The sequence below is a fragment of the Hypanus sabinus genome, chromosome 15 (assembly GCF_030144855.1).
Source record: "Hypanus sabinus isolate sHypSab1 chromosome 15, sHypSab1.hap1, whole genome shotgun sequence".
Taxonomy (NCBI): Eukaryota; Metazoa; Chordata; class Chondrichthyes; order Myliobatiformes; family Dasyatidae; genus Hypanus; species Hypanus sabinus.
This window is the reverse complement of record NC_082720.1, coordinates 19,119,114-19,142,571: the sequence shown is the minus strand read 5'-3', so window position 1 is coordinate 19,142,571 and position 23,458 is coordinate 19,119,114. Positions and strand designations below refer to the sequence as shown.

The window sequence follows — 23,458 nt, the reverse complement described above, 5'->3', positions numbered from 1 at the left end:
AGTGCACCTATTCCTAAATACTACTCAAATAGACTGTGTCTGAACCCTCCATTATGTCTCCCCTTAGTGCAGCTGTTATATCGCCCCTGATTAGTAGTGCACCCCCCCCCCCAACCTTACCACCTGTCTATTTTTTCTAAAACTTCGAAAACCTGGTACATTAATCTATTCCTGCCCCTCTCAACCAAGTTTCTGTAATGACCACAACATCGTAGTTCCACGTACAGATCCACACTCTTAAGTTTATCACCTTTATCCATAATACTCTTAGCATTAAAATACACACACTTCAAACTATCATATCTGTTATTTCGATTTTGCCTTTCAATACTTTCTCTGACATCTACCTTGACTTACTGACCTGGAATTTGCGTATTCTCGCTGGCCATTTAGATTATGCCTGGCTGCATTGCAAAATGACTAAGGACATCCAAAATTAGCACAACTAGCAAAATAATCAAAGTGAAGTTGACGGGCATGTGAGAATGACTAAGTGGAAGGCATACAAGGGCACAAACTGGTAAAATTGCCGGGTGGCGATTCTGTGACTTTAAAAGTTATGTGGGTTACTTTGCCGATTCAAAAGTATCAGCATCTCATTTAAAACATGACACCGCTGATAATGCAAAATCTTCTAACCTATACACTCGGGTGACAGCCGTGATTTACTTTCGTGCGCTCAAATCGCGAAGTGAGATTTGGAACTATAAATTTCAAATTAATTGCGGTGGTATTAGAACACTGCTGCACTTAGGAATCCCCTTGACGACGGTTACTTGCCCAGACATTAAAACAAACCCCTCCGCTCGGCAGAAGTATTGGGGGGGGGGGGGGGTGGGGGTGGGGCGGGGGTGTGGAGACGGGACGCGCAAAGCATTGTGGACGTCCTGGCAGGGAAGGCTGTGACGGATTACGCGCGAAGGGCTGTGGGAAGCCTGGCAAGACGGGCTCCGCGCCGGCGCGCTGGATTGTGGGTTCTGTTAGGCCTGTGCCAGAGCTCCAGCGGCGACTGACGGTAGGACCGCGGCGGCAGGGGATCTTGCATCTCGGTTGTTGGTGAAGCCGAAGCGGCCAGTGCTCCTCAGTGTTCCCCCCCATGTTAAATGGCTGCTTCAAGGGTTAGATCTTCCACCATCACCGGCGGTCTTACAGCCCCTAGCTAAAGTTTAAGGTCATACACGGAGATGATGTTTGGTGCTATTGAACCATTTCAGCATTACCGGTAGAAGTGGGTGAAGTACCTTGACATCAGGTTACAGGCTCACTGGCTGAATGTCTAAAGTTGGTCATCCAGTACTGGTATTATCAGTAGCGTTGGGAACACTGTCTTCAGTTTTGGGTGGGTGGGGGAATGAATCTGAGGTTGTTTAATCTGGAATCAGGCCCACTGTCCCCCCCCCCACCCCATGGCTTTCCCCTTTGCCCGTGGTTCAGGAAAAAGATCAAGATGAATCTTTGTGTATCAGTGACCCAGCTCGTTCAGCAGTATGAATCAAAAGAGGCAATCGCAGGTTGTTCAGGGTGTTTCAGTTTATATTCCCAAGTTTCAGGTGACTATTGCGGACACCCCACCCTGCAAAAACTAATTTCAGGGAGATACCACCCCCACCCACCGCAACCCCATACCCCCCCACCCCAGTCGACCTCCAAAGGTGTATGTAATACTTTGTTTAGTGATTTTGTCTAATCTAGAAAATGACATTAAAATATGTACTTATATTATGGATGTGTTGGCGCGTGGCCAACTGGTTAAGGCGTTGGTCTAGTGATCTGAAGGCCAGTGGCTAGTTCGAGCCTCAACTAAGGCAGTGTGTTGTGTCCTTGAGCAAGGCGCTTAACCACACATTGCTCTGCGATGACACCAGTGCCAAGCTATATCGGCCCTTGCCCTTCCCTTGGACATCGGTGGAGTGGAGAGGGGAGACTTGCAGCATGGGCAACTGCTGGTCTCCCATACAACCCTGTCCAGGCTGGAAACTTTCCAAGCGCAAATCCATGGTCTCGCAAGACTAACGGATGCCCATTACTATGATCATGGAGTCGTTTTTTTATTCTGTTACAACTTTAAGCAAGTCTACAGGGAGTTTGGCCTCATCACATAGGACATCAGTAGAGTAACTCCTTAGCAGCTAGCCAGTTAGTTTAAATAAAGTTAGCTATGCTAATGAACAAATGACACCTGTTAAATTCACCCAACATGTCTTTTACATTTTAATCCACCATGGGTAATGGAAAAGGCACTGTTGCAACACTCTCATTATTTTTGTGGTCAACTGTAAAGCCCGCCCACAGAGAAAACTGATAGGTCTAATTAGTACGAGGGGAGACCAATCCGAATGCTCCCTCTCACTCTTGCTCTTCCTCTCAAAAAAATCGTTTTCTGGGATATTGTATATAATTTGCAGGCGTCAGGGAGCTGCTATCAATATGCGGGAGACTCCTGGAACTTCCGGGAGAGGTGGGATGTCTGCTATTACAAGAAGATGATCAGACAATGTATCAGTATCCTCATCTGAGATGATTGTTATCACTTCAGTCTTGGAATGGGTTAAAGCACGCCCCAATAAGGTGCTTTTGTGCTCTAGTTCATTGCCGGTTTTGACGTCTGTTAAAAACAGTTACTGGACATTCCTCTTGAGATTGGACATGTGTTGAGGCTGTAGGGTCTAGGCTTACTATTTTTCATCGCCACTGCCATGGTGAGGTTGACTGAAACAAGGTGGCAGAGATTCTAGTAAGGCACTCACTTAAAATCAAGGATGTGGTGCCTTCGCGTAAAGGGGAGCTGAAAGCTGTAATTTTAAAAAGTCTATTCATTACCTATGGCAACAAAGTTGGGATAAGTAAAAAGGACAGCATTTATAGAGAATTCAGAGGATGGTGCAAACTCAACTGGGAGATGAGAATAAAGGGACAGAAGAAGTTCTCCTTACATGTTTATGTGTAGGACATAATAGATTGAATAATTCCGTGTACAGGCTTAATATTCATGATATGGGCATTTGTAAGGAGTGCATTTGTCAAGAAACTGCCCATAGATTGTTTGAAAGCAGTTGAAGCAAAGGAAACATCTAATTACTAAATTGAGATCTTTGGGACAGACACAGTTTAATGTGGAAAGTTTGTTAGGATATCACTGCCATCATAATGTATATAAGTGCATATTTGACTTTCTGAAGATCATTAGACTTGTTGATATTATTTGCGTTTTTTGGGGGGGATTTAGTGAAGAAGGTTATCTTTGCTGCACTCCAACTTGGTAATCCACCTTATGTTGGGCTGTCAATCACCATTAAACCTGCCAACTTGCATCAAATAAGGGGAAATTAGAGATGACAGAGAAACAGCGAGTAAAGGACACTGTGTGGGACAGGGTGTGAGTGACTGTGGGGTGAGGGGCAGGGTGTAAGTGACGGGTAGTGGGCGTGGGGACAGATTGTGAATGAGTGTGGGGTGGGGGGTGAAGGGAACAGATTGTGAGTGAGTGTGTAGGGAGTGAGGGGACAAATTGTGAGTGATTGTGGGGTAGGGAGCTAGGGGACAGGGTGTGAGCGACTGTGGGGTGAGGGGCAGGGTGTGAGTGATTGTGGGGTAGGGGGCGAGGGGACAGATTGTGAGTAAGTGTGGGGTAGGGGGCGAGGGGACAGATTGTGAGTGATTGTGGGGTAGGGGGCGAGGGGACAGATTGTGAGTGAGTTTGGGGTAGGGGGTGAGGGGACAGGGTGTGAGCGACTGTGGGGTGAGGGGCAGGGTGTGAGTGTGGGGTGGGGGGCGAGGGGACAGATTGTGAGTGAGTGTGGGGTAGGGAGCGAGGGGACAGATTGTGAGTGAGTGTGGGATGGGGTCAGACTGAGTGATTCTGGGGTAGAACAGAGTGAGAAAGTGGGAGGGGTGGCAGAGTGCACGTGAGTACGGTGAGGCGCATGTAAGTGTAAGGTTGGGGACGGAGCATGTGTATGAGTATGGAGGGCACAGGCAGTTTGCAACAGCATCTCTGGAAAGAAGGAGGTGCAAGATGGTGCGGATGAAATTCTGCACAGACGCTAGGGACATGAAGCAGTTGGATGCACGTGGAACAGTGTTCAGTGGGAATGATAACTGAAAGGACAATTCTGTTCTCAGTGTTTAAAAGCTACTTCTTGTTTATTGTTTCTCTATTAAAACATACCCTTGTTTCTTGTTTTCTGCTAATTCTTTTAAAACTAAAAGCCTATGCCGTATTGTCCAGATGAATGTAATTTGCTATACAGTTGCTATATTTTATCGCACATTTTGACTTGAACTCTGAAAGGCAGGGAGGAATGCAGGGGAATTATTTTTATTCACTAATGGTTTTCTACAATTTCAAGATGTTTTATTTGGGTAAAAGTACACATTTTAGAACTGCCTCTCCTTGTTTTCCACTGTCTGCTTTTTCTGAAAGTATTTATATTCCACAATGTCTCCTTATTTCTTTGAAATATTCTTTTATCTTGCATTCCTCCCAATCTGTTAGCTAAGTACATAGTGCTTTCCCTTTGTGTTTTATCCAAAGTTGCCATGGAAACAGCTGAGCATGGTATAAATTGATTGCAGGTTTGCTCATCAATGCATGTTATATTTCATTGTTATCCTTCTTTGCTATGCTATAGTATTTACACAAATTGAATTATCTGAGTAATCTGCTTTCCTTTTGCATTTCACGACATCTGTGTGACACTTCAAGCTGGATTAACATTTAGTTGAGTGGAAGGCAGCAAAGATAATGGTTGACTCGAATTTTAATGATGTTCTGCATACTTGATTTTGGGTTCACTTCCTACTGCTGCCTGTAAGGAGCTTGTACATTCTCCCTGTAACCATGTGGGTTTCCTCCGGGTGCTCCAGTTTCCTTCCGCAGTCCAAAGACGTACTGGTTTGTAGGTAAATTGTCCCATGATTAGGCTAGGATTAAATTGGGGCCTTGCTGGGTGGCGTGGCTTGAAGGGCTGGAAGGACCTCTTCTGTAGGTTACTAAATCAATAAATAACTTGGACTTGTATTTTTACCACAATTAAATTTGCAGATGATAATCAAAATTGTCAGTGTGCTTGTTGCTATGAAGGAAAGTTCTAGGTTGTAAAGACCAAAGGAAGTCAATGGACCAGGTAGGTGACACAAGTGTGACCAGATAAAGTAGACGTGAAGAGAATGTTTCTTTCCAGTAGTAGGAAAGTCTAGGACTAGAGAGCACAGCTGCAGAATAGAAAGATGTCCTTTTAGAACGGAGTTGAGGAATTTAAAGCAACCCGTACAAAATGCTGAAGGAACTCAGCCGGTCAGGCAGCATCTATGGAAATAAATAAATAGTCAACATTTCAGGCCAAGACCCTTCCTGTGGACTGAAAGGGAAGGTGAAAGTTGCCAGAATAAGGAGGCAGAAGAAGGGGAAGGAGTAAAACGAGAAGCCAGATGGGTAGGGGAGGGGGAATGAAGTAAGAAGCTGGGAGATGACATGTGGAAAAGGTCAGGGGCTGGAGAAGAAAGAATCTGATAAGAGAGGAGAGTGGATTACAGATAGTCCCCGAGTTACGAACAGCCGACTTACGGACAACTCATACTTACAAACCAAGGAAGGAGAACGCTGTCTGCCATTTTAAGTCATTGCCGTTGACACTGTGTTGAGTGTTTAACTTTGTATTTGTCTTAAATTTTTCTTAGTAAGATTCACCCTGACCCCGCTCCACCCCCATTCCATTCGGCTGGTGGCTCAGTGAGATCAGCGCCGGGCTGGAGAACGGAGGTTCCCGAGTTCGATCCAGTGACAGACCACTCCCGTGCCGGGTTGACGTTGATCCAGTGACTCCCTTACTATCCGTGTCGGGTTGATGTTGAGCTCGCAACTTGATCTCGTTAAAAAAACACTGCCATCTCCAGTTTAAATTCCCACGCGGAATATTATGGAGGATCAAATACCCAAACCCAGCACAGCACCCACTTGTCCCATTTAGCCTGTCTCAGTGGGTCCTGTCTCAGGACCCAGCGGACCTCAGGAGCCGGCGGAGCTCGGGACCCACCGCCCGCAGTTCCATTGATGGGAAGCAATCGCGATTGAAAATAAAGTGGAAATAAAGCGTTTGGAAAGAGGTGAAATGCCATCGGTAATTGGAAAAGCGTTTGGCTACAGTCGGTCAACGATCGGAACAATTTTAAAGGATAATGGATAAAGTGAGAATAATGGAGCATGTGAAAGGCCCTGCCCCAATGAAAGCTACAATTATTACTAAGCAATGCAGTGGTTTAATTACTGGAATACATATGTTTCTTAAGTGTTTTATATGCATAGAAAGGTAAAATATATACTATAAACTAAGACAAACGTTTGACTAACTGATGCTAAGTAATACCAGATGTACTTGTTCCGACTTATGTACAAATTCTACTTAAAGACGGACTCAGGAATGGAACTCGTACGTAACCCGGGGACTGCCTGTATAGGAGAAAGAGAAGGAGCATGGGAAGGGGGAGGGAGGTGATAGGCAGGTGAGAAGAGGTAAGAGGCCAGAGTGAGAAATAGAAAAAGAGGGCAGGGAGGAGGGAATTGAAGAATGAACTTCACCCATCACCTTTTAGCTTTTACTCTTTCCCCTCTGCCCTCCCCACCTTATTCTGGCATCTTTCCCCTTTCTTCCCAGTCTAGATGAAGGGTCTCAGCCTGAAACGTTGACTGTTTATTCATTTCTGTAGATGCTGCCTGACCTGCTGAGTTCCTTCAGCATTTTCTATGTGTTGCTCCGGATTTCCAGCATTTGCAGAATCTCTTGTGTTTATGAGGAGGAATCTCTTTAGCTACAGAGTGTTAAACATGTGGAATTCATTGCCATGAACGGCTGTGGAGGCCAAGTTACTAGATTATTTAGAGTGGAGATTGATACATTCATGATTCACAAGTACAAAGTCAAAGTACATATATGTCACCATTTACAACCTTTTATCTTCCTGTAGGCATTCACAGTAAATACAAAACAATCACAACAAAATCAATGAAAAACCGCTATCAATTAATCAAATTAAAGAATGTTGAAGGTTATGGGGAGAAGGCAGAGAATGGGGTTGAGAGGTGAAATAATCAGTCATGATCAAAAGGCCTAATTTTGCTCCTGTGTCTTATGCCCAGTAGATTTCAGAGTATAGCTGTGAGGTAATGGATTTAAGGATAAAGAAACTGGAACAACAGATTTGAATTGGTAGGAAACAATGGAGAGGAATGAGGATCTAGGAGTACATGTACTGAAATCCCTGAAGATGGCAGGACAGCAGAAAGTGTGATTGTATAAGTATACAGGACAGCTTTGACTGAAGCTTAGAGTACAAGAGGCCGGAGTTCATGCTAGAACTGTGTAGATCATTGGGCTGCAGTTTGAATACTCTGTAGAGTTCAGCATGGGAAGAATGCAATCATATTTCAAATGATGAAAAAGATTTATAAGGATATTATAACAGTGGGGAAAGTATAGTTATGTGGAAGAACTGGCTAGGTTAGTGTTCTTTTTTGGAAAAGGGAGATCAGGGAAGATTTAATTGAGCTGCATAAATTTTTTTAACAAGATAAACTGGACCTTTCACAAACGAAGAAACATATAAATTAGCAAAAAAAAGCGGCACACCTGAGGACTGGGAGAAATTCAGAGACCAGCAGAGGAGGACAAAGGGCTTAATTAGGAAAGGGAAAAAAGATTATGCGAGAAAGCTGGCAGGGAACATAAAAAGTGACTGTAAAAGCTTTTATAGATATGTAAAAAGAAAAAGATTGGTCAAGACAAATGTAGGTCCTTTACAGTCAGAAACAGGTGGATTGATCATAGGGAACAAAGACATGGCAGACCAATTGAATAACTACTTTGTTTCTGTCTTCACTAAGGAGGACGTAAATAATCTTCCAGAAATAGTAAGGGACCGAGGGTCGAGTGAGATGGAGGAACTGAGGGAAATACATGTTAGTAGGGAAGTGGTGTTAGGTAAATTGAAGGGATTAAAGGCAGATAAATCCCCAGGGCCAGAGGGTCCGCATCCCAAAGTGCTTAAGGAAGTAGCCCAAGAAATAGTGGATGCATTAGTGATAATTTTTCAAAACTCCTTAGATTCTGGATTAGTTCCTGAGGATTGGAGGGTGGCTAATGTAACCCCACTTTTTAAAAAAGGACGGTCTGACATCGGTGGTGGGGAAAATGCTAGAGTCGCTTATCAAAGATGTGATAACAGCACATTTGGAAAGAGGTGAAATCATCGGACAAAGTCAGCATGGATTTGTGAAAGGAAAATCATGTCTGACGAATCTTATAGAATTTTTTGAAGATGTAACTAGTAGAGTGGATGGGGGAGAGCCAGTGGATGTGGTATATTTAGATTTTCAAAAGGCTTTTGACAAGATCCCACACAGGAGATTAGTGTGCAAATTTAAAGCACATGGTATTGGGGGTATGGTATTGAAGTGAATAGAGAATTGGTTGGCAGACAGGAAGCAAAGAGTGGGAATAAACGGGACCTTTTCAGAATGGCAGGCAGTGACTAGTGGGGTACCACAAGGCTCAGTGCTGGGACCCCAGTTGTTTACAATATATATTAATGATTTAGACGAGGGAATTAAATGCAGCATCTCCAAGTTTGCGGATGACACAAAGCTGGGCGGCGGTGTTAGCTGTGAGGAGGATGCTAAGAGGATGCAGGGTGACTTGGATAGGTTAGGTGAGTGGGCAAATTCATGGCAGATGCAATTTAATGTGGATAAATGTGAGGTTGTCCACTTTGGTTGCAAGAACAGGAAAACATTATTATCTGAATGGTGGCCGATTAGGAAAAGGGGAGATGCAACGAGACTTGGGTGTCATTGAAGGTGGGCATGCAGGTACAGCAGGCGGTGAAAAAGGCAAATGGTATGTTGGCATTCATAGCAAAAGGATTTGAGTACAGGAGCAGGGAGGTTCTACTGCAGTTGTACAAGGCCTTGGTGAGACCGCACCTAGAATATTGTGTGCAGTTTTGGTCCCCTAATCTGAGGAAAGACATCTGAGGGAGTACAGAGAAGGTTCACCAGATTGATTCCTGGGATGGCAGGGCTTTCATATGAAGAAAGACTGGATTGACTAAGCTTATACTCACTGGAATTTAGAAGATTGAGGGGGGATCTTATTGAAACATATAAAATTCTAAAGGGTTTGGACAGGCTAGATGCAGGAAGATTGTTTCCGATGTTGGGGAAGTCCAGAACGAGGGGTCACAGTTTAAGGATAAAGGGGAAGCTTTTTAGGACCGGGATGAAAAACTTCTTCACACAGAGAGTGGTGAATTTGTGGAATTCTTTGCCACAGGAAAAATGTTGAGGCCGGTTCATTGGCTATATTTGAGGAAGTTAGATATGGCCCTTGTGGCTAAAGGGATCGGGGGTATGGAGAGAAAGCAGTTACAGGGTTCTGAGTTGGATGATCAGCCATGATCATACTGAATGGTGGTGCAGGCTCGAAGGGCCGAATGGCCTACTCTCCTGCACTTATTTTCTATGTTTCTATGAAGGTAATCTGGAAGCATATATTTAATTGAAGTGGTATAAAGATTAGAAGTGAGTTGAGGGAAAATGATTTCACTCAATGAATGGTCAGGGTCTGGAACTCAATATTTGGAAGGGTGGTAGAAGCAGAAATTCCCACCATATTTTGAAAGCTGTTCTAAAGCAAGTACACCCTGCATTACAATGGGCCAAAGCCAGGGAATTATTAACTTAAAGTCCATTTGCTTGGCATAGACGGGGACTAAATGTTTACCTATATTTTGAATTAGAGTCTATGAACCTTTCTGTAAATTATCACATCATAAGGAGCCTATTAAGCATAATTATACACCTTGAGTTTTCTTTTGTTTTTTTCTGTTGTGACAGAACCAGGCTTAATACCACAGGCATATTTTGTGAAATTTGTTGATTGGCAGCAGCAGTACATTGCAATAAAAAAAACTATAAATGACAATAAAAATTATATATAAAAAAATTAGTGCAAAAAAGAGAGGAAAGTAGTGAGTTAGTGTTCATGGATTTATTATCCATTCAGAAATCTGATGGTGGAGAGGAAGAAAGTGCTCCTGAAATGTATAGCGTGTGTCTAGAGGCTCTTGTACCAGCTCCTTGACAGTAGCAATGAGAAGAGGGCATATCTTGGGTGATGGGAGTCCTTAATGATGGATGCTACCTTCTTGGGGCATTGCCTTTTGAAGATGTCCTTGATGCTGGAGAGGGTAGTGCCCATGATGGGGCTGGCTGCGTTTGCAGCATTTTCTGATCCTGTGCAGTGGCCCCGCTGTACCAGATGGTGATGCAACCAGTTAGAATGCTCTCCGTGGTGAATCTGTAGAGATTTACGAGTGTATTTGGTGACATATGAAATCTCCCCAACCTCCTAATGAAATATAGCTGCTGTCATGCCTTCTGTATAATTGCATTAATATGTTGGGCCCAACATATTCAGAGACGTTGACATCCAGGAACTTGGAACTGCTCATCCTTTCCACTGCTGATCCCTCAAGGAGGACTAGTGTGTGTTCCCTCATCTTCCCGTTCCTGAAGTCCACAATCAGTTTCTTAGTCTTACTAATGTTGAGTGCAAGGTTGCTGTTGCGACACCACTCAACCAGCTGATATGTCTCACTCCTTTATGCCTCCTCGTCACCATCTGAAATTCTGCCAAGAGGCATTGTGTTGTCGGCAAATTTTATGGAAGGCATTTGAACTATGTGTAGCCGGGTGTAGAGAGGGTAGAGTAGTGAGCTAAGTACACATCCTTGTGGTGCGCCAGTGTTGATTGCCAGTGAAGAGGAGGTGTTATTTCCAAATTTGCCCAGACGGTGGTTTCCCAGAAGTCAGAGGGAGATACAGAGGCCTAGTTTTAGAGCTTGTTCCTGTTGTTGATATTAATATTGTCCAGATGACCCAAGGCTGAGTGGAGAGCCAGTGATATTACATCCACTGTGGACCTATTGCAGTTACAGGCAAATTGCAGCAGGTCCAAGTCCTTGCTTAAGCAGGAGTTGATTTTGACCATGACCAACCTCTCAAAACATTTAATTGCAGTCACTGGTTGATAGTTGGTGGGGCAGCTCACCTGCTCTTCTTGGGCATTGATAAGATTGTTGCCCTTTCGAAGCAGGTGGGAATTTCTGACTGCAGCAGTGAGGGATTGAAGATGTCCTTGAGCACTCCTGCCAGTTGATTGGCACAGATTTTCAGAGTCCTACCAAGTCCCATTGGGGCGTGGGCCCTGACCAGATCACAGGTCACCAGATGCAGCAGGGATTCAAACAAGTTTAGTTTTATTCACCCTTTCAAAGCGTGCATAAAAGGCATTGAGCTCATCTGGGAGTGAAATAGCACAGCTATTCATGATGTTTGGTTTTACTTTGTACGAAGAAATGTCCTGCAAACTCTGGCACAGCTGATATGCGTACTATTCCATCTCTAACCTTAATCAGAATTGTTTTGTTGCCCTTAAAATAGCCTTCCATAGGTCATACCTGGATGACTTGTATAGTTTTGGATCATTGATCTTGAACGCCACAGATCTAGCCCTCAGGAGACTATGAACTTCTTGTTTCATCCCACGCCTTTCGGTTTGGCTGTGTTCTTCAGTATGTTCTCAGAGTCACACACTCATCCACATGGGTCTTGATGAGATCGGTGACAACTGTGGTGTATTCATTCAGATTTGAAGACGAATTCCTGAATACTGTCCAGTCCACTGACTCAAAGCAGTCCTGTAAGCGCTTCTCCGCCTCTCTTGACCACACCGTCTTAGTCTTCAGCACTTTAATCTTAAAATTCAAAGTAACTTTATTATCATAGTGCATGTACAGCCTGAGATTCATTTTCTTGTGGGGCATACTCAATAAATCTATAACAGAATCCATGAAAGACGGCACCAACTTGGATTTTCAACCAGTGTGCAAAAGACACAAGCTCTGCAAATAAAAAAGAGAAAATAATTAATAACCAATAAATATCAAAAACATGAGATGGAGAGTCCTTGAAAGTGAGTCCATAGGTAGTGGGAAATTTTCAATGATGAAGTGAAATTATCCTCTGATGATTGAGGGGGAATAACTGTTCCTGAACCAAATGTGTGAGTCCTGTGGCATCCAAGAGCACGTCTTGGATGATGCGGGGTCCCTGATGATGGATGCTGATTTTGTGTGACTGCTCAATGGTGGGGAGGGTTTTACCTGTGATGGACTGGACTCCATGGACTTGATAGACTCTTATCCGGTACTATTTGTAGGACTTTCTGCTCAAGGGCATTCGTGTTTCCATACCAGGCCATAATGCAACCAGTCAATATACTCTCCACCACACATCCAAAGAAGTATATCAAAGTTTTAGATGTCATTTCGAATATTCCCAAAAATCCTAAGGAAGCAGAGACATTGTCATGCTTTTTTCATAATTGCACTTGTGTGCAGGGCCAAGGGCAGCTCCTCTGAAATGATAACACAGAGGAATTGAAAGTTGCTGACCCTCTCCACATTGATCCTCATATCAGGCCTGGCTCATGATCTCTAGGCTTCCTCCTCCTGAAGTCAAGAATCAGCTCTTTGGTCTTGCTGACATTGAGTAAGAGGCTGTCGTAATGCAGCATATAATTCAACTTCCCTCCTGTAGGCTGATTTGTTGCCACCTTTGATTCAGCCTGCAACAGTGATGTCGTCAGCAAAATTGAAAGCGTTGGAGGGTGGAATGGCCTTATTTATTTCAGGTTTTGGAGAGATTTAATTTTGGTCTGGGATTTATTTCCTGGATCAAACTGATCTATCAAGCCCCATGGCTGCGGTTATAACTAACAATCAAAAACCTCCTTACTTTAGACTATATAGAGGAACCCGTCAGGGTTGTCCTCTTAGTCCTTTATTATTTAATTTGGTTTTAGAACCACTTGCTATCACTCTTAGGGATTCCAACTCTGTGCAGGGTATTAAGAGAGGGGATAAAATATATAAGGTTTCGTATACGCGGATGATTTATTAGTTTACATTTCAGACCCTAGGAAATCTATTCCCTCTACGTTATCCATATTTACTGAATTTAGTACTTTTTTTGGATATAAGTTAAATTTACATAAAAGTGAATTATTTCCTATTAATAATTATTCTAATCATTATGATCAAATACCTTTTAATATTGCTAAAATTTATTTTACCTATCTTGGTATTAAAATTACTAAAAATTTTAAAGATTTATTTAAATATAATTTTCTTCCTTTAATTGAATATACACAACAAACACTTTCCAAATGGTCACCTATGACGATGTTGTTAATTGGTCGAATAAATGCTATAAAAATGACAATTTTACTGAAATTTTTATACATGTTACAAGCCGTTCCATCCTTTGTACCAAAAATATTTTTTGATAGGATAGATTCTATGATCCTGTCATATATCTGGAATAAGAGTTCTAAAGCGAGCAAACCTTTACTGCAAAAATTTAAAAAAGATGCAGGCTTGGCTTTACCAAACTTTAGATTCTATTACTGGGCAATTAATATTTACTGAATAGATAACCAGGACTGTCCTTCATGGTTGGACTTGGAGGAGAACTTGGTAAGGGGGTTCTCTGTGGCTTCTTTACTGGGAGCTCCTCTTCCCTTTTTGTTTTCTGGGATTGGTAGACAAGATCTTAGTCCTATTGTTAGACATACATTAAAAATTTGGTTTCAGTTTCACAGATTTTTTGATTTAAGTAACTTTGTTCTTTCTAGTAATATCCATTTTAACTTTTTTTTTAAACCATCAATTTTGGATAAGGCCTTTTTAACATGGAAAACTAAGGGAATAAAAACTTTTCTAGATTTGTTTTTAGAGGATTATTTAATGTCTTTTTCACAACTAGTGGATAAATATGATCTAATGTACAATTTTTTAGATATTTACAAGTCAAGAATTTTTTATGCGATTTGTTACCGAATTACCCATGTGCTCATTTACCAAATATGATAGATGTTATCTTTCAGCTTAAACCATTTCAAAAAGGATTGAAAGCCATTATATATAAATGGCTATTGAATTTACGAATAATGTCTAATGATAAAGTTAAACGTGCTTGGGAATTGGAACTTCAAGAGTCACTTTCAGATAATCCATAGAATAAAATTTGTCATTTAGTTAACAATTCATCTATCTGTGCCTGTCAATCCTTGATTCAGTTCATATGTCGAAAGATAAACTAGCGCATATTTTTTCTAATATAAATCCCACCTGTGATAGATGCAACACTAAGGTGGCTACCTTAACTCATATGTTTTGGTCCTGAATAAAGTTAAATAATTTTTGGAGAGATGTTTTTAGAACGTTATCAAAAGTCACCTACAACCTAATCCATTTATGACTATCTTTGGGATTATTCCAATGGAAGGAGGAAACTTCCTTGTTTCCTCTCAATGCATGATTGCTTTCTCAACTTTATTGGCTAGGAGAGCTATTCTATTGTTTTGGAAGGATCTCAATCCACCTACTGTTTTTTGTTTGGCTCTCCTCAATTATGTCGTGTTTAAGTTTGGAGAAAATTAGGAGTCAGATGTTTGATACATCTTTTAAATTTGAGCAAACTTGGCGACCTTTTATTCAATATTTTCATATGATCTAATTCTTTTTACTTTTGCAGTTTTTTTGTTTTAGGTTAGTTTAGTGGGTTTTTTTCCCTCAATAACAGAAATTTTGAGTCTTTTTTTCTATGAATTGTTAAGAGGAAATGTGGTTCTTTTTTTTTCTTTATATTAGCCTAATACTATATATATGATTTTGACAGTGTATGTTCCTTTCTTTGTTTGTACTATTATTGAAATATGTATTTGAGATAACCTCTCCTCTGACTTGTATTTATCCTTATTCTTTTAAATCAATAAAAAAAGATTGAAAAGGAAAATGGCATTGGAGCTGTGCTTAGCCACACAGTCTTAAGTGTAAAGCAAGTCAAGCAGGGGGCTAGGCACACAGCTTTGTGGTGCAGCTATGCGGGGGGATACCGTAGAGGAGATGTTAATACCAATCTGAACTGACTGGGATCTGCAAGTGAGGAAATTGAGAATCCAATTGAACAAGGAGATATTGAAGCCAAGGTCTTGGAGCATTCTGACGTATGCATCTTTACTGTCCAGATGTTCCACGGTTGAGTGAAGAGCAAGTGAAATGGCATCTGCTGTTGCTCCAGTAAACAAATTAGAGTGGATCCAAGTTGTTTCTCAGGCAGGAGTTGATACGTTTCATCAGCAGTCTCTCAAAAACTCTTCATCACTGTGGATGTAAGCGCTACTGGATGATAGTCATTGAGGCAGGTTACCTTGGCCTTCTTAGGCACCAGTATAATTAAAGCCTCCTTGAAGCAGGTGGGTTGCTCAGACTGTTGCAGTGAGAGGATAAAATCTCAGTGAACACTCCTGCAATTGGTCAGCACAGGTTTTTAGTATTTGGTCTGTTACTTTTCATGGGTTCATCCTCCAGAGGGCTGCTCAAGAATGAGGCAAAATCCTTGCAGTTTCCTGTGTATTTTAGGTTATAGGCAATAAAGTGAACGTCTGACTACATTTAAGAGGGATACAGTAATGTGAAAATATACTTGCACATGCAGTGGAAAGGCTGTTGAGCATAATGGGCCTTCCACTTTTCCTTAGAGTGTCTTAGAGCCAATATACAGTTACAAGAAAAAGTTTGTGAACCCTTTGCAATTACCTGGTTTTTTGCATTAATTACTCATAAAATGTGGTCTGATCTTAAGTCACAATAATAAACAAACACAATCTGCCTAAAGTAATAACACAAACAATTGTACTTCTTGTTGATACTGAGTACACCATTTAAACGATCACAATCTAGGTTCAAAGAAGTATGTGAACCTCTGGGATAATGCCTTCTACAAAAGCTATTTGGAGTCAGGTGTTCCAATCAATGAGATGAGATTGGGGTGTAGAGGTGCCCTGCCGTATAAAGAAAAAGCCACACAAAGTGTGATTATTGACAGAGCCTGTTCTTCTCAAGGAATGGGATCTGTTTATGTGCACCACGCCTCCATCAAAACAACTTACAGAGGACCTTAGAAGAAGAATTGTAGAGATGCATGAAGCTGGAAAAGGCTACAAAAGCATTTCTAAAGACCTGAGTGTTCATCAGTCCACAGTAAGAGAAATTGTCTCGAAATGGAGGAAACTCAGTACTGTTGCTACTCTCCCTAGGAGTGGGCATCCTGCAAAGATCACACCAAAATCACAACATACAATGCTGAAGGAGATAAAAGTGAATCCAAGGGTAACAGCAGAAATCTCTAGAACTTACTAAAGTCTCTGTTCACTATGAGAAAACCATTGAACAAAAATAGTGTTCATGGAAGGACACCAGGGAGGAAACCACAGCTTTCCAAAAAAAAACATTGCTGCATGTCTCAAGTTTGTAAAAGATCATCTGGATATTCAACAATGGTTTTGGGACAATGCTCTGTGACAGATAAGACAAAAGTTTGGAGAAAAAAGGTACTGCACACCAACACTGAAACCTCTTCTGAACTGTGAAGCATGCTGGAAGGAACATCATGGTTTGGGGCTGCTTTGCTGGCTCATGGCCTGGACTGCTTGCAATTGAGGGAACTATGAATTCAAAATTGTATCAAGATACTTTACAAGAGAATATCAGGGTGAAGGTCCATCACCTGAAGCTTAATAGACGTTGGATGATACAACAAGATATTGATCCGAAACACAAGAGTAAGTCAACAAAAGAATGGTTTAAAAAGGAGAAAATTAGTGTTTTGGAGTGGCCAAGTCAGAGTTCAGACCTTAACCCAATTGAGAAGCTGTGGCATGACCTGAAGAGCACTGTTCATGCAAGGCATCTCAGGAATATTGATGAACTGCAATAGTTTTGTATGGAGGAATGGTCTAAAATTTGCCCTCGCCATTGTGCAGTCTGATCAGCAGCTACTGGAAACGTTTGGTGGAGGTTACTGCTGCTAAAAGAGGTTCTACCAGTTATTAAATATAAGGGTTTACCTACTTTTTTCCTGCCTGGACTGTGAACGATTAAAAATGTGTTAAATGAGGACATGTAAAATACATGTAAAAGACATGTTAGTTTAGGCAGATCATGTTTGTCTATTATTGTAACTTAGACGGAGATCAGACCACATTTTATAAGTAATTAATGCAAAAAAGCAGGCAACTGCAAAGGGTTCACAAACTTCTTTTTTCAACCTTAGGTCAAATTTGCACCACAAAACCATAACAAACAGATCACAGCATTGTTTTAAGAAGTGGTTATATAAAATCAGAATGCAGGGGTTGGGGGAGTGAGTTGAGTCAAAGTCCTGACCTTAATCCTATAGAAATGTTGTGGAAGGACCTGAAGCAAACAGTTCATGCTAATAAGCATTCTAACAACCCAGAGTTAAAGCCTTTTTTAAGGAGGAATGGCCTAAAATTCTTCCAAGCCAATGTGTAGGACTGACCAGCAGTTATCAGAAACGTTTGGTTGAACTTATTACTGTAGAAGGGGGTCACACCAGTTACTGAAAGCAAAGGTTCACATACTTTTTCCAACATATACGTGTAATATTGGATCATTTTTCTCAATAAATAAATGAACAAGTATAAATTGTTTTTGTCTTATTTATTTAATTAGGTTCTCTGTATCTAGTTTTAGGACTTGCGTGAAGATCTAATCACATTTAGGTCATATTTATGCAGAAATGGAGAAAATTAAACAGGGTTCAAAGACTTTCTAGCACCACTGTGTATCACTCTACTAACAGATCAGTACAAAGGAAATCTGAAATACAAGATGAAAGGGAGTAAAATCTGAGTTCTGGAAGTGAGTGTTACAAGTTGGGAAAACTGATTAGTTGAATTTGGTGATGAGTCTAGAATGCTGCAATGTGACATAAGACATAGAAGCAGAATTAGGTCATTTGGCCCATCAAGTCTGCTTCACCATTCTATCATGGCTGATTTGTTATCCCTCTGAACACCATTCGCTTGTCTTCTACTCATAACCTTTGATGCTTTTATTAATTGAGAACCAGTCAGCCTCCACTTCACATATACCCAGTGACTTGGCCCCAGAGCTGTTTGTAACAGTGAATTCCAAAGATGGCTAAAGGAATTCCTCCTCGTCAGAAGTACTGTTTCTTGAACTTATGTTGCATTGCTTGAAACAATATAACAGGCTCAAAAAACTGAAAGCTCAAAGTGGGATGGACACAAAACCCCAGTAGAGTCCTTGCAGATTGGTTGGTAGTGTTGTTCCTCAAAGTGGACACCCAATCTGTGTTTGGTTTCCCCAGAGCTGAGGAGATCTCATGGGAATCACCAAGTACAGCTTACTAAATTGGAAGAAATACATGTAAATCACTGATTAGATTTCAAGTATATGGAAAGGGAGTAGGGAAAAAGCAAATACTGTATTGAATCTCCTGTGCTTTTAGGAAAGTGGTGCAAGATGTTTACTGGATATTGGTGAAGACAGAAGAGCTGACCAGTGTATTGCTGAGAAATTTGGAATATTGAAAGAGGAGGGAAGAGAAGGATGCTTGGTGGTGATAATATGTAGAGATGTCAGAAATTATAGATGAAATGGACAACTTGCTATTGACAAAGTTGCTGAATAAGACACCATCTCAACACAGCTGACCCAGCAAATATCTACTCTTGCTAGCCAAGACGATATCCCAGACCCAACTATATTCAATTTCTGTTTTTCCCCTTGTAAATCTGAGCATAGTAAGTGTAACAGCTTGTTCAGAGGCATGGTGTTGTTTCAAAATACAAGTCTGTAGCATTACAGAAGGGGTTAGTTTGGAGTCCATAGCAATTTCTTTGAGTAGAGTTTGTTTTTGTTGGTTGATGCTATCTAGAGTGAACAGAGAAAGCTGGAGACTAGATCTGTAATGCTGTGAATTTTAGAAAATTCTTTGACTGAGCTGCTGGATGTGTCATATTTATCTCAGTGATGGTGTCACACAACAAAAATAATTATGACATTTCACATTACAGTGTGAATGTAGAACTTTGTTCCTAGAAGCGTTCCATGGAAAATGCCTGTTGCTGCACTTCCTACTCTGGGAAGGTGCAACAACACGTAGTATATTACTTTCCTCCATGTTGGTTCTCTGCAACTTAAGAAACTTACAAACAATTTATTATCTTCTGCACTTGTGGACTCTTCCACCATTGAAGGTGAAGATGTTCATGGAGTTGTCTCCTCTCATTAGCTGCTTAATGTGCAGAACACAGTGGATTCTGCTTAATTGAGGCAGCTGTTTATTTGGGACAACTCTTAAGGAACAAAAACATATCAAGGAAATAGCCCGGATTCCTTATTTGGGACACTATGCCGCTCTAAGAAAGGATGTGCTGAGGTTGGAGGGGGTTCAAAGGAAGTTCATGAAAATGATTTTGGGACTGAAAGGCTTGCCCATATGGAGAGCATTTGATGGTCTGGGCCTGAACTCACTGGAATTTAGAAGAATGAGAGGGGACCTCATTGAAATCTATCGAATGTTGAAAGGCCTTGATAGAGTATATGTGGAGAGGTTGTTTCCTATGGTGGAGGAGTCTAAGACCAGAGGACATAGATTAGAGGGGAGTCCTTTTAGAACAGAGGTGTTGAGGTAATTCTTGAGCCAGAGAGTGGAAATTCTTGCCACAGGTGGCTGTAGAGGCCAAGTCATTGGGTATTTTTTAGGCAGAGGTTGATAGATTCTTGATTAGTCAGGGCATGAAGGGATATGGGGAGAAGGCAGGAGATTGGGGCTGAGAAGGAAAATGGATCAGCCATGATGAAATAGCCTAGTTCTGCTTCAATATCTTATGGTCTTAACTGGAAAAGGAGACTGTTGCTGAATGGTTCCTAACTAGTGTCAGTCGCATGAACTGTTAGGAAACCACACTGAGCTTAGAGCAAACAGTTTTAAAATATTGTCACTTGTGTGTTTGTGTTCAAAAAGCAGTGATTTTTTTTGTCACTGATAGTGAGTAATAAGTAATAAAAGGCAGCAAGACAACTCAGATCTGTTTTGCTCACAGCGGCTTTAAGCATTCAGGCTTGGAGATGCCAGGAGTGAAAATGAAACGATTTTACTAATTCAACAAGTTAGGAATTGCTAAGAATTTGAAGGTATCAACAATCATCTTGAATGCTACAATGAGAATGAAGACTTTGGATGCAGACTTCGAAAGCATTGTATGAAGGCAGTCCATTACCTGCACTCGGTGTGCTGATTTTGTTCATTTATAGTCAATCAAAAGAGCATGACAGTGTACACTGGATGAATTCCTTCATCGATAATGATTAGGAACTCCTACACAGTTTCATAGAACTGAACTAGTTTTGGTAGTGTTCTAATTTGTTCTGAATTTCATTTAAATGCATAATTTTTTACTTAGTTAAATGGTAGTTTGTCATTTTTTTACCTTTTTAACTATTTCCATGGAAGTCTGGATAATTGGGCCAAAATGTACTGGTCCTGCTCTGTACCAATTAACCAGAATCCACTGTATATAAAAATAATAGCACATATGAAGAATATAAAGTAGATTGCTTTTATTTCCCTCCATTAGATTGATTTTTAAAAATTTCCCCATGTTTTTGTGCTTATTTGTCCACACATGTTGTAAATGCAAATATGAATTCTCTATAACAGATTTAATCAAATGTTTTTCCAAGTTACTATGTGAATGTTACAGTCATGTGTCTTTTAAAGTTCTGGACTTTGAGTATCTTGAACACGTTTTTCACACTTTACTTTTCAGCTTGCTGGCATTGGTGTGGTTATTGGTCATATCTGTATCAAAATGGACACTTATTATGAAACATCTACTGAAAGTTCAGTTCGCTTTGAGTCGACTTGATGTAGCCCATCCCTCCTGCCAAAGTGTCAGAGAGTCAGAATATAATTGGTTATGCTAAAGAGGTTCATTTTCAAGAGGCAAATGTTAAACTTTTTATGCCAGAGAAGTCTCATATTGTTCAAGCAGAACTGGAGAAACTGGGCCATATTCCATATGGTACAATCCATTTAGGAAGGGATCGAAAAACTGAGCAGGATATGGAAGCCTGTCAAGGTATTGAGCAACAAGGTGCAAGATTGCAGTCTCAGTGGCAGATTTCAGGTGATGTGCCATCTTACAAAATCAACAGTGTAACTAGTGATTTACCATTCTCAGAAGCTGGACAGCAAAATCAGACATCAATGGTTAAGAAGTCAGTTGGTCCGCAAAAGACCAGCAACAGTTTAACTGCCCTTGGCCTTTCATCTAGGGATCTGGGTGAAGTGGAGAGCTATCCTAAAGACAAACTTACTCTTGATTCTTTGCCGAATATTCTTAAACAGATTAAAAAGAAAAGAGCTATTTTGAAGCACAATAAAGGTGATAGTTCTCCACAACAAAGCCAATCCAACATGGCTTCCCGTGATGATGGAATTGGAGAAAAAAAGTCAACAGAAACAAATCTGGAAGGTCTGGACACTGTGCGCAAACCTCTGGTCAATTATGAATATGATCCTTCCTCTGGAGAGTCAAGTGCTGGATCTGAACAGGAAGGAAAAAGTACTGAGGTTTTCCATAAAAAAGAGAGACATTTTTCTGAATCACCACGTCATTTAAGTAAATTTGATTCTGATTCTGAATCAGAATCTGATTATGATGTTGAGGAAGTTCCTTTTCCATGTGCAGAAGATCAATCTGTCCTTGAGAAAAAACGGAGAACTCCAATTCTGCAAAACATCAAGGATTTTCTTGGTTATTTTCCAGTGGTACTCCCACACTGTTGTTCACTTTGTGACAAAACAATTAATACTCTGCAGGTGAGTTACTGGGTAAGATCTTTTTCTTACTTCTGACATCACCTACATTTCTTGATGAGATTCAAGATTATGAATGTATTTTATGATTTAGGTGAAATGTCTAAATATTGTTTGCAAAATATTTTAATTAAATGTACTTCTTGTTAAATTTTACACCCCAACTTATGAATAATAACTTTTTGATGTGTTGAGGCTACATTTTCAAATATGTCCGTGGGTAAACAAAAATAAATAACCATAAGTTTGTGGTGTGTAATAAAAATAGTAAGTTTTGATGTAAAGTAACGCAGTTTACAAAAAAGCTTCAGCGATATTCACTTTTAAACTATGATAGCCTCTAATTGTTTGCCTTTGATCAGTTAGTGCAATGCACACTTGTTTGCTGCGTTTTAGTTTATTGCTCATGAATAAGATTCTACTTCATATGATCTTGGCTCTGTATAAAAACAGAAACTGATGAAAAACAGCAGCATCAGTATGGAGAGAAACGGATTCAGCATTTCAGGTAAAGAACCCTTTATCAGAATTGTAAAAGTGAGAAGACAAACATGTTCACTTGCAGAGAAGTGGAAGGGAATAGAAGGAATGAATGTCTATAATTGGGTTCAGACCAAGGTTGTGAATGTTGTTTCTATTTAATGTACATAATTCTGATCTGCTGAAGCTAATATATTTGATAATTATACCTTTTATTATTAAAACAATCTAATCTTTTCATATTATACAGGATTGGAATCAGCATACAAATGATCCATTGCACAAACTACGTTGCCTGTTACTGCAGAGAGTGTATGTAATTTGCAAATAAATATTGTGCTGATTATATGCTTGTTCTCACCAATGTGTATCTTTATATATTTTGAGGTATGAGGCAGGGAGGATATTTACATTTGGGTTTCATTTTTTGATCTAGTGTCTTTGGATTTTGGGAAATAATTGGACTTCTGAGGTTCAAATTCAGTACAGGCAACTCCCATGTTGTTCCAGTTTGGTTAATGGAAATTTGCTCTTACAGAGTTCACAAATAAGTACTTAAACGTTTGAGATGTGAAAAAAAAACACTCTCACAGAATTTGTGTGGGGAAAAATAAGTAAATGAATAATTTCTTTCAACATACAGTTATTGACACTTGCGCATATTTTGAAGCTTCACAATGCAGAGAATTGCATTGTGGACCATTTTCTAGGAACACAGCCCCTGCCCTTGTAAAGCGGGGTCTGACTATTGCTCAAATTCTAATTTTTTTTGTTAAGTGCATACATTTATCTTTTGGTTTTTGGATACAGATTGTATATTAAATTTACTGCCCTAATTTGGTATATAACATTGAGGTTACCTCAAGTTACTTTGTGTATTGAAATAATTGTGGGAGATCATTCAATACCTGTAGAAGGTATTGACTAAATAAATAAAGGGCAGAATGTTGGAATTGGTTGGATGTTTGTAAAACTGAATGGAAGAAACTAGTTACTAAAGATCCTGTGTAACCTTAGAATTCCTTAGAATTCAAAAAAAGTTCTAAGATTTTCTTTTGAAAAATAAGACAAAAATCCTCACTTAAATTTGACAGTGGTGTTCTTTAGGTCTCAAGAGCAGGCAGTTGAGGAATGTAGTGTAAC

At 40.4% G+C, this 23,458-nt stretch overlaps 1 protein-coding gene across 1 annotated transcript in view; it reads left to right on the top strand.

Annotated features, from left to right (window-relative positions):
• Positions 1-884: 884 nt before the first annotated feature.
• Positions 885-23,458, top strand: part of LOC132405737 (uncharacterized) — a 90,805-nt gene continuing 68,231 nt past the window's right edge. The window contains exons 1-3 of the mRNA XM_059990771.1: positions 885-1,015; positions 20,784-21,838; positions 22,566-22,627. Of these exons, the coding sequence (XP_059846754.1) occupies positions 20,978-21,838; positions 22,566-22,627 (923 nt within the window). The 5' untranslated portion in view covers positions 885-1,015; positions 20,784-20,977. The remainder of the gene's footprint in view (positions 1,016-20,783; positions 21,839-22,565; positions 22,628-23,458) is intronic.